The sequence below is a fragment of the Rhinolophus ferrumequinum genome, chromosome 24, assembly GCF_004115265.2.
Source record: "Rhinolophus ferrumequinum isolate MPI-CBG mRhiFer1 chromosome 24, mRhiFer1_v1.p, whole genome shotgun sequence".
NCBI lineage: Eukaryota > Metazoa > Chordata > Mammalia > Chiroptera > Rhinolophidae > Rhinolophus > Rhinolophus ferrumequinum.
In genome coordinates this window covers 27,683,650-27,695,636 of record NC_046307.1, presented here as the reverse complement: position 1 = coordinate 27,695,636, position 11,987 = coordinate 27,683,650, and the positions used below count along the sequence as shown (strand labels likewise).

The 11,987-nt window shown below is 45.4% G+C and overlaps 1 protein-coding gene across 1 annotated transcript in view; it reads left to right on the top strand.

The window, feature by feature from the left end:
- Positions 1–623: 623 nt before the first annotated feature.
- ADAM19 (ADAM metallopeptidase domain 19) overlaps positions 624–11,987 on the top strand; it is a 77,727-nt gene continuing 66,363 nt past the window's right edge. Inside the window, exons 1-3 of the mRNA XM_033096319.1 lie at positions 624–852; positions 3,509–3,594; positions 7,898–7,968. Of these exons, the coding sequence (XP_032952210.1) occupies positions 786–852; positions 3,509–3,594; positions 7,898–7,968 (224 nt within the window). The 5' untranslated portion in view covers positions 624–785. The remainder of the gene's footprint in view (positions 853–3,508; positions 3,595–7,897; positions 7,969–11,987) is intronic.

Sequence of the window (11,987 nt, the reverse complement as noted above, 5' to 3'; positions counted from 1 at the left end):
TTTCTCTCCATTTCCCTCCAAAGCCTTAAATCCTAACCATCCCAAATTCTGAGTTTCCCCCAATACAGCCCATGGGCTTTTCCGCCCTCGTTCGTTTGTCTGGGTCATTTTTTCCTGCCTGGTGCTCCAGTCCTCCTTCTCCCTCGTTCAGACATCTTCTCCTCGGGGAATCCTCTCTTCACCACACCCCCCTCCTTCCAGTCAGAAGGAATTGCTCCTTGATTTGTGTCCTGCTAAGAAAGGAAAACAACTCCATTTAGCACTTAGTTCTTTGTGCCTGGTGGTTCGGTTAACTCTTTCAGAGCCTGCCTCCAAGAGTGGCGGTCTCTGGGGAACGGTGCTGGGTGAGTAGCCTCTGAGTGTCACCCAAGGCGTCCAGCAGAGTGAGGGACAGAGGAAACTGGCCGCTGTGCTGAAGGGGGTCCAGTTTAACTCTTGGAAGCCCGGTCCAAGACCCTCCCCAGGCCGCGCCCACCGTCAGTGAATCCCTGCCCCTCGGCTGGTCCTCTGGTCCGCGTCACCTGAGCCAGGCTGGCTCCCCAGGGGTCCCTCCGGCTCCTCCCCTGGCGGTCCCTCCCGCCCCCTCCCGGCGGTCGGTCCTGTCCCCTCCTCCACCCTGTGGCGGAGCCCTGCGGAGCTGAGGGCGGAGCGTCGCAGCCGATGGCTGGGAGCCGGGCTGGGAGGCGCTGGGCGAGCAGTGGGTTCCAGACGCGTTGCCGCCTGGTTGGGAGGCTGGCATGGCTGTGTGCTTGTGAGCGCCGAGCGCGCAAGTGGCCGCTGCCACCATGCCCGGGGGCGTGGGCGCTGCCCGGCTGTGCCTGCTGGCGCTCGCCCTGCCGGGATGGACCAGAAGTAAGTGGCAGGGCGCGGGAGGGTTGGGGTGGGGATGGAGGCGGGTGGGCTAGGTGGCTGGGGGACCTGGGAGTTGCCTCCCCGCAACTCCGCGGGGCTGCGCCCCCGCAGTCCCCCAGCCTGGGATCTCTGGCTTTGTTCCCACGTTGTGCGCCCTGGGAGGTGGTGGAGGTCCTGAGCAGGCAGAAAACAGCCGCCCTCTCTCTTTCCTCTGTTTTTCTGCCTTTAGCTTCTCTTTCCGCTGCTTTTCTAGTCTCTCCTCTTTTCTCCAGTCTTTGTGTGTGTGTGTTCCTATAAATACATACTGATAAAATTGGAACCATACCATATGTACAGTTTTGTGTCTTGCATTCTCTACTTCACATAATGAACATTTCTCACATCGTTAAATTCTCCAAAAACATGATTTTAACGACTATAAATTCCATCAAGAAATCGCAGGAGTATGCTTTTCAAGAAGTTAAAAACACGACTCTCATATAAATATAGGATGAAGGGGTGATAAAGATTTGTTCAATTCATTAAGGAGGCAGTGAATGGAATGGTAAGGCTGGTTCAAAGCATTAGAGGAACGGGCGGTACAGACATTGGAGAATGTTGAAATCATGTGCTGGGACAGATGCAAAAGTGGTCAGTGCCCCATGGGGCCAAACAACCATAATTCTTACTTATCTTCCTACTATACTGAAGTCATTTCCATCTCTGCTGGACAGAAATCTACAGTAAACGCATAATGGAGTATAGTTTTTAAATGAATAGTAAATACCAAAAGTCAGACAAAGGTACATTCCCCTAGATAATTCAGTGACCTATGGGATGGCCCGTTAAACAATGCTGCAACGTGACATTGAAAGGACATCCTGCTTGCTCGTTGCCTTATTTCCAAGTTTTGAGCAATTCTTCTTAAGATATACTGCGTTCCTCCATTATCGAGCCTTTCGTTCGCTTTCAGTATCCTTTGCATCATAAAGATCATTTCATTCCTTTAAATATTCCATTGGCTATCATGTAATTCCTTTACTGTTGCAAAGAATCTAGACTTGTCAGAGCCACCAGAGCCTCCCTGGTGCCACCATGCATATATTAAACACCTACCATAGTGCTTGGGACGTAGTTAAGTACTCAGAAAACATGTAATGAATAAATGAATGCATTGCTTCTGATTGTTACCAATATGATGAAACTAATGCTAGTCCACTGTGATTGTTTTTAAGATATAGTTTGATTGAGAATATATCAGTAATCCGAAAGGCAACTTCATCACCCATAATCCCGTCACTTTATCAGGACAGCTATGGCCATCTTTTCTATCAGTCATTACATTCTATATGATTGACGTGGTTGGTTTAGACAGAACAAATCTTGGAGTCCTCACTCCCATCCCCAGGAGTCTTACAGATTTGGACGATTCTTATGGAGACTAAGTTGCCAAGTTTTCGGGAAATGGCCACTTTATTAAGATTGTCTGCAACCGGTGTTTGAGGTCTCCACTGCCCAGAACAAGTCTCTCCTCGAACAAGTTTCAATTTGCTTTTCTTGCAAAATAGGAATTCTGCTACCTACCTCCCAGGGTTGTCATCAGGATGAAGGAGAATGGGGAGGTGAGATTGATTTGGAAAGTAGAATGATATCCAAATGCAGACTTGCCGTTAGGAAGCTCAGGTTCATGCAATGATGCTTTGTGCGCGGGAAGCAATTTCACAGTGACGCCACCAGTAATGCTACCAGATGGGCAGGTAGGAATTATTGTCTCCATTGTCCAGATGAGAAAACTGAAGCACAATGGGAATAATGCCCATGGGCTTGGCTTCCAGAATATACCCAGAATCCAACCGCTTCATTCCTCTCCACTGATATCATTCTAGTCTGAGCCGCTCTCATCTCTCACCAGGGCTCCTGAAAGCTTTGCCTTCCTGCTTCTACTCACTCCTGCCTGTCTCCTTCACCCCAACCCCTATCATCACCCAGCAGGCTGAGTGATCTTTTAAAAACTGAATACGGATCATATTGCTCTGTGTTTAAACCCGCCAGTGCCTTCCAAGTCTATTTATAATAAAATCCAGACACTTGCCATGGCCTCTGTAACATCAGACCCGTGGCTGGCTGTCTTGCTGACCCCGTCTCCTACCTACTTCTCCTCTCGTTTGCTAGGCTCTAGTTACCTCTACCTTCTGCTTCCTTAAGCAGGCTAAGTCTCCTTCTGTTCAGGCAGGGCCATAGCGCTTGCCCATTCCTCTCCCCAGGTACCCTTCTTCCAGATCTTTGCTTGGCTGCCGTTTTCTGGTCCCTCAGGTCTCAATTAAAAGACGTCTCTGCAGATCATCCTGTCTAAAATAGGCGTCCCCGTCTTCAGAGTCTCCTTAATCCATGACCCTGTTGTACCATTGGAGAATATTTCTGTATCGTCCATCTCCCACCTCCAGAAGCTCCATCTCCCACTTCTTGAATAAACTTTGTGAGGCATGCAGAGACCTTGTTAGCCCTGTATTGCTAATACCTAGCAGAGTGCCTGACCCATGGTACGTGTTGAGATCCTGGAATCCAGCAGGTCTTCGAATGACCCAACATGGGGTTCTTCCCAGTTGGCAGTGCATGCCTGGCTTAGCTAGGGGACAGAGATCTGGGGTTCTAATGGCTGTGCATCCTATATTGACAGGAGGAAGTGTGGAAGGCAGCCCCCAGCTACAGCATGAACTGATAATACCTCAGTGGAAGACGGCAGAAGGCCTCATGAGAGAAAAGGTAAGACCAAAAGCTCTCATTTTCAGAGGCAAGAGTTGACGACTCCATTCTGTGAAGCTTGGGGCCACCTGCTCAGCTTTCCTGGAGGCCCTGTCATCACCGTTAATTGTTTCTGACCCACTCTATTCTCTCTGCGTGTCATTTTTGGAATCTCAGATGGGGCTTTCCTTCATTGTGGGTCAAACTTCAAGAACACTTCCAAATGCTGTTAGTTGAGGAAATGAAAATCCACGTTAATGCTGACACAAGCTCAGTTCAAACATGTGTCACAAAAACCACCGACTCTCAATTGGAATTGATTAAATATTGTCATTGTTATTTTTGCTCTGCATAATACATGCTTTATTTTATTGATGAGATAATATACTTGGAGAGAAAAATGATAATCCAAACTACTTTTTAAATAAGAGGCCGGGTAGGGACCTAGTACTGGAGGATATATCTTAAAATCCAATAGGCTTCCTGGACCACAACACCAGCAAACTGTACCGGCCTTATCAGGGGGATCAGGAATAAGACAGTAAACAGTACCCTGTGCTGGTAGAGAGGAGGACTTCTGCATCTAGGATCATCTTTGTGCTTCTGGTTTTCACAGCTCAAGTGAAACTTGGAAGAGCTAGAAGGAAGATGTGATTGTTGTGTGCTGATACAAGCTATGGGACCTTCCACTTTCTGAGCTTCAGTTTCCTCATTTATAAAATAGGGCTTAGAGGAATAAGAAGGAAGAGGGCTGGGGAGTGGGGGGTGAATAAGATCCCTTTTGGTTCAACCGTCAGTGATTTATTGGGCAACATATAAGAGCAAGATTATAGTAGGAGAGCGGAGAGCGCTGACATCAGTAAAGATGTCAGACTTTGTGGCTTTTGAATCTAGAGAGGTTAAACAGGGAAAATGCCTGGAATCCTTAAAGTTATGGCTAGAATAACACAGACATCTCCAAAAATTCTAGGACAAATGAAAGCAAGGAACATTTTATCCTAAAGACGATAAACGAATGAAATTCATTTCATCAAAAAGTAGGAAAAGCTGTAAATAGCCTCAGGAAAAGTCTAGACAAATTAATGGATGGCCATCCTAGAGCAGGTTATTTTTAAAGATTGAGATCTTGAATAGTCCCACCTATCCATTATTGCTGAGGAATGGCTCTGATGCTCTTTGTAGAGGCCTCTCTGTTTCTTCCAGATGTGGGATACCGGGCATCCTCAGGAAGGGCCTGAAAAACAAAGTTGAGCCCCAGATCCTGTCTTTGTTTCCCAGCCATTGTCTGCCCAGAATCTGGGTCATTATATTTTGTACTAGTAGGTAGCATAGTGCCTGGCACCATAAGTATTTGTTGAACGAAAAAAAATGAATGAATGTCAGAGAGAGAGAGAGACAGAGAGAGACAGAGAGAGACAGAGACAGAGAGACAGAGAGAAAGAGAGGAGGAGAAGAGAGGGAGAGAGAGGAGAAATGAGTCTCGCTCAGGCCTCTTATTCTCATTTACATAATTTATTCATCAAACATCAATTGAACACTTACTGTATACTAAATACTGTACCAGAGCTTAACAATGATGCAGTATACAGGACAGATTTCCAATACCCTGTGGAGCTGAAGATCTATTTAATGTAGCCCTAAAGCGAAAGGAATTTTAACCCTTCTCTGGGGGAAATATAAACAGTGGTCAGCTCCCGAGGAGAGGTGATGTCCCTTACTAGCAAAGTGGAGTTGCAAGAGAAAAGCTGAGTAAAGCTGGACACGGAAGCTGCATACATCCTTGCAGTGCTGTTTCATTGTTTTTTGCTTGAAATGTCCCCTGGAAACAAGAAACATTATTTTTTAAATATCAGCGTCTGAGCATCTTCCAGACCAGAGAGAAATATATTTAGATGACCCACTTAAAAATAAATATCTGTACTCATGTTGCAGCTTTGGTCTCTTTGAGGGAGAGGTGACAGTGCTTTGATTTGTGTCAACTTCCCTTTTTTGCGTGGGCTGTCACATGGCCACCTACTTCTTGGATAAGAGAATAGCTACAGCTCTGTATAATACAATGGAGCAAAGATTGTCCTTTCCAAAAATGGTGGTGGAACAACTGCATATCCATGGACACACACACAAAGAAACAACAAAACACAAAAAAACAAAAGAGTCTAGATAAAGGCTTTACACCCTTTCCAAAATTGAATGCCCACTTGGGACTGTGCCCCTGAAGCCTAATGTGATTGGTTGGGCAGGGCCCTTGCTCCAGAATCCCCCAGAGTAAAGTGGCAAAGAACCAGCAGCCAGAATAGGTGTTGGCAGGGCTGAGTTAGGGCATCAGAAACAGAGAAGTGAACCCCTTAGTGAAAGTTATTGGGCAAACATCCACCCAGCTTCCTCTCCCCATGGTTTTGAAATGTCCCTTCTTAAGAGAAGTCCATAGGATAAATTAGCAACAAAACAAAACAAAAAAACAGGGTTGCTCAAGCATCCTGGATCAGAAAGTTCAGATCTCATCAGAGCCCTGAAAGACTCAGGTCTGCTTAGGAGAGGCAGCTCCCAGCCAGAGGTGGCAAAGCAGGCGACCCACTTCCTCAGACACAAGACTAAGTTTTCAGGTCCACCTTAAAAGGGGCAGAAATTCCACTCTAGCAAGAGCTTCTGTGGATTGAAAGAGACTTCAGGAGTTTATCAGTTTCTTGGTATCAGTTTACAAGGCACATGTTTAAAATATCCCCCAATTTTGATGCTATTTTAAATATTTAAATAGGTTTAAATATGTAAATACCCTGTTTTAAATAAGTAACGTCTTCCTTCAAAGACACACGTAGTTTAACCGCCCTAAGTTGAATTATTGAAGCATGGAAGTTTCTTATGACTTGGATTTTTAATGTCTTTGAAATTTTCCACAATAATAAGGTAAAAAGAGATTTTTAAAAAGCGCTTTCTTAAGCAATTATAAAAATGTAGAAAGATGCATAAAAGAAAATAAAATTAACTAATGATCCCACTGCCTAGAGGTAACTATGGTAACTTATTTAGGTTTTTTTTCAATGTGCTTTTTCCCTTTTCAAAAGTATATTTAAATAAAACATACAGTGTTGTATTTTGAGTCTTTGTGCTTAATAATTATCATGTATACTTTCTTGATAATTTAGAAATTATTTAAAGCCATTGTTTTTGATGACTGTCTAGTGTTTGGTCATGTGGATGGATGGATCATTTAACAAGCCCCCTATTTTGGAGATTTAGGTTATATGTTATTACTCAGTATGATAAGTAATGAGCAGCCTTGTTTTTAAACCTTTGCCCGCACTTCCATTTGTTCCTTTCAGATAGAGTCTTATAGTACTGGGTGAGAGGGTCTAAACACCTCAAAAGTCTTAGTCCATACTGTCAAATTATTTTCCAGTGAGTTGGTATCAATTTAAATTCTCGCTGGTAGGGTATGAGATTGCCCATTTTACAGTATGCTCCACTACACTGTGATTTATGGTTTTAAAAAACTCTTTGTCACTTGGTGTTTTTCTTAAGGTATCTTTTTAAAAAAAACGAGAGAGAAGGGGGAGGTACCAGTGATGTTGATGCTTATCAGCCATTTGTATGATATCTTAAATGATCTATGCTGGTTGCATAGCAACTTTGGGCATCAGCGAATTTTCTCTTGTATGTAAAATGTATTTTCTTTTGGACCTATAAAACCTTAGTTTGAAGTGCTCCTAGTTATCTCCTTTGAGATAATTGGGGGTATCCAAACCGAGAGCCAAAACAAAATAATATAAATAAGAAGCCACTATGAAGAGGCTTTCCCTGGTATTTTAGATAATAGCCAGCATGTACTGGGGGCTTCCTGTATGCCAGATACATTTTTTGCATTCACTATGTCACTTAATCTTTACAAGAGCCCCATAAGGTTGACTATTATCTCTGTTTTACAAATGAGTAAATTGAGCTGTAGGAAGGGTCAGTAGCATAACCGAGTTCACATCCCTTCAGTTTCAGAGTCAGCACTTGAATCCAGATCTGACTACACACAACGTTTGCTGTTGAAGATGTTTTCCAGCATTTCCCTTGACCAGATCTGCATGCAAGCACTTAACACCACACTTCAGCTTGGGGTTTCGTTCCTTTGTGTTTTTGGAGAAGAAGGCAGATGGGGGAGGGGAATTGGGTCCTTCTGGGATTGAAGCTATTTTATATTTGGGCTGGAAATGCAATTGTCGCTTTCTCGTTCACTTCCGGAGGCTCAATGTCAGTGCACTGTGCTAGATCCTCTGTCTGTTCCTGGGAACCTCCAGCCTGCTTTCAGGAACTGACATTCTTTTGTTGTTGCTTTTAGCATCCACTCAAAGCTGAGCTCAGGGTAATGGCTGAGGGACAACAACTGATCCTGGACCTGGAGAAGAATGAGTAAGTGGACTCCTCCTTTGTCTGAAATGAAACAATTTACTTCCATGTCAATGCCGGATGCAGGTGCCGCTGTTCTGGAAGGAAGCAGTTAGTGAAGTGACTGAAGCGCTCAATACTTGGTTTCTTTGTGGGGAGCCTCTTGGAAAGACAGCATATCCACAATCTTTTGACTTGCTGTGGAATTACTGGACTGTTTAAGGTCTTCCTTGAATTTCCTCAGGCCGTATTTCCGGGGCTTCTTAGCATTCTCTCTCCCTCCCTCCTTTCCTCCCTCCCTCCCTCCCTCCCCCCCCCCCCCATCTCTCTCTCTCTCTCTGAGAGAGGCGGACTCGTCTGTATGTACTGGAGGACTCCGGCAGCTGTCTTACTAGCTGCAGTACAGGGCATGGCAGGAAGTGAAGGAGGTTAGAGCAAAACAGCAGAGAGGAGAGTCAAGGAGGAGTGTTCTGGGATTTGGCGCCTCAAACCCTGGCTGCTGCATCTGTTCTGGGTCAGCTAAATCTGAGATTCTGCCAATAAGGGCACGGTCAGCAGTCTCCTGGCTTCGTCGAGCTGGTTCTTCCGTCTTCCTAACCTCATTCATCTTGGGTGGCGGCCTGACTCAGAAATATTTCCACATTGATTTGCCATCAAGCACAGTTGTATCTTGATTCATGTTATTGAGCAGGTGAACAGACGTGATGCATGGCTGTGTCTGTTGCTTGTTCTTGGGCCATCCCCAATCTGCTTGGCCACTGGAGAGATCTTCTTACTTGGCCAGGAGACGCTAAAGGCCTTTGGTATTTCCCCACTAACAGTCCCGTTTAATTCTGCTGTGCAGACCTTGCAGATGAGGCTGCATGGTTCAGATAATTGCCCCTCTCCTCTTGACAGTCTCTAATGTCCCCTGGAAGCAGATGAGTCTTCAGACACATCACTGCCAAGATAAGGGATGGATATCCTTTTCCATCCCTTTCCATATCCAAAAGGATGGGAACGGCTGCTAAGCTTGGGTGGGAAGCGAGAATATCAATTATTCCAAATTTGGGCCCTCTGAAGGAGGGTGAGTGGAGTCAGAAGTGGGGTAAGTGTGGACTTCGTCATGTGTGGTAATGTGGCTACATTCAAGTCTTTCCTCTGCCTCCAGAAAGATGGGCATCTCACTCTTTTTTGCTACTTGTCTCTTGAGACTCAAACCAGCCCAAGAATTTGTTCTTTTTTTTTGCATTTCCTTGGAACAGACCTGGCTGGCTGTGTCCTCAGAAGGTGCAGGCTCTGCCTGCCTAGGATTTCTCCTCACGTTGTCTTCCTTTTGTCCTGCAGGAAAAGACTGTTAGAGGCTCTGTTCCTGACACTCTCTCTGAGGGGTCGGCTTTAGTTTCTCATGGCCCCAGCCCTGTGGTTCTAAATCTAAATGTTGCCTATTGCCATCTCAGTCTATTATGTCTGATTTTCCTCCCCAGTGGAGCATTTGACCCTTCAGCTTCCTCTGGGCAGTCTACAGGGTGGGGTTGCTGTCATGGACAAATCCTTAGGCATTGGACGCCAAGGAGGCATATAGCACTCATCCTTCCCTCCTGTTTCGGAACCTTTGCCAGCGGTCGTAGGAAGTTATAGTGGGAAGACACATTAGAAACACTGAGTGCAATGGACATATGTGTGGATGCAGAAACTTTGACTCAGAGAGGGATAGGTACTTGTCTAAAGTCACACAGAAGGTAAATGAGAGAGGTGAGACTAGGATCATTTCTGTTCTTGGCGTGGTTCTGGGTCAAAGAGAACCCGTGGATTTGGTTGTATTGTCTGCTGCTCTCAGCAGCTTTCTGCTTCCCAGTGAGCAGTGGGGGGCTGGACGTGGTTCCTGGCCTCCTTGAGCTGGCAGGAGGCGGGAGACTTGACAAAAATGGAAACAGCAGCGCCAAGCACGATGACCTCATCAGGTACTCCTGGGGAATGGCTTCCTGCTATTTTCGTCTAAATTGGGCTTTTTGTTTTTGAACATGTGTTAGCAAGCGGAATTCCAACTGCACACGACTTCCTAGTGTGTTTATTTCCCAAACCCTTCTCATTCATGGTGCGTGCGAGTCCGGATGCAAAAAAAAAAAAAAAAAAAAACCCGAAAAAAAAACTCGGAGGGGCGGGGATGATGCTTTTCTGATTTTTCAAATTTCTATTAAAGTTTTTATAATCCTGTGATATTTGAGGGAAAACTAGGCCCCGTGCTCAGTGACTGCTCAGGCTCTGGTTCTTAAGTTCCTTGATTGATTGATTCTTTTTTTTTTTTTCCCATCTGCTATGCATCTACAGTATTCCAGGCACCAGTGTCAGGACTGGGCATACAGCTGTGAATAAAACAGTTCAGCCCTGTAGAGCTTACATTGTAGTGGTGGGAAGAGTAAACAAACAAACAAGTGAATGTGTAATCTGTCCTGTAACAAGTACTATGGAGGAAACAGAGGAACATAACCACTCAGGAGAGCAGGGGTGGGGAGAGAGTTGCTGTTAAAGCGTTGGTGGCGAATTGATATTTCAGTCGAGACCTGAAGAAGGTGAAGAAGTGAGCCGTGTGGACGGCTAGGAGACGGCAATTCCAAGAAGCAGAGACAGCCAAATTCAAAGGACCTAATAGATTAGAAAGGTTTTCACTTTCCCTCCTACATTTCCCCATACACTGGATTCTCAGATTCCTCCCCCCTGCCCCAGGAGCTGTGGACTTCTGGGACTCTGAGGGGAAAGACAGGACATTTCTAATTTCGTTTTCATCATCCTGAGGTGTCTGGCCTTCTCCCATCAAATCAAAGCACACGTGCTAATGCATGGCCCAAAATAGCAGGGAACAGACCTTTAATGGAATTCACACATGGAGAGATGGCCAGGAATGGTGAGGATGGAGGGGCGTGGGGGATGGGCCAGGAGAGGGAGGCCCTCCGCTCAGGCAGCAGATACCCCAAGATGCCTTAGCTCAGTAGCTCGGCAGCCAGCAGCCTTTTTCTGCTGTGAAGCAACTCAGAATAAACGGATGACATTCCCGTGGGAGACACCCTTTTCTCTGCTGAGTGCACGTGCATTGTAGGGATCATCTGCGTACAGCTTTCATGTCAGATAGTCCTGGGTTTAGATTCTGGCTCTCCCACTTACTAGCTGGATGGCCTCTTTAGGCCTCAGTTTCCCTACCTGGGGTGACATGATAATCCCACACTGGGAGGACGAAATGGGATGGTGCGTCTACGGGGCCCAGCGTAGTGCCTGGCTTGTGTTCCATACTCAGTAAATGGCAGCTACTATTATTTCTTGCTTGTAGTTATGTAATTGCAAAGGCAGTACCTGCTCATTGTAAAATATGTAGCAAAACCAAAGTATGATACTCGTGGGCCCCATCTCTCAGATGTGCACATACCCGCTGCTATTTTTGTTGGGGAGGGAGGAGCAGGAAATGAGATTACACTATACGTATTGTTCCACATTTGTTTTTTTCAGACTCAGCTGTATGTCATGAAGGTAGCACTCTGCTGTAATAAAGTACATAGTACATTGTTTTATATTTATTCACATATACACATACTTTGCAAATGTTGGTGCAGAGCTGTGAAGAGAAGCTTACTTGTGGTTGGGGCAGTGTGGTACAGTGTAGAGATTACTAAGTTCAGAGACAGTCCTGTGGAATTGGTCAACAAGTCATTTGGCCCTCCTGGGCCTCAACTTTCTCCTGCGTCAAATGGGGATTTTGTCCCAGTTAGGCTCTCAGAGCTTCTCCCTCACAACCTATTTAAAGGATACCCTATTTAAAGGATACCGTGTACGTGGAAAAATGGAAAACAAGTCCCTGCCTCAGAGAATTTCTCTCTAATTGTGGAAACATCCCTGGAAATAGGGAGCAGTAGGATAAGTGCAAATTGCTCCCAAAACCATGGACCTTGAAGTTGAGGATGAACTGCTAGTAGCTCGGGACCAACCGTTTAGGCAACAGAAACACGAGAAGGGAAATTACAGAGAGGAAATTATGGGCTGCTATTTTAACCTACAATTTTGAGGCATATATC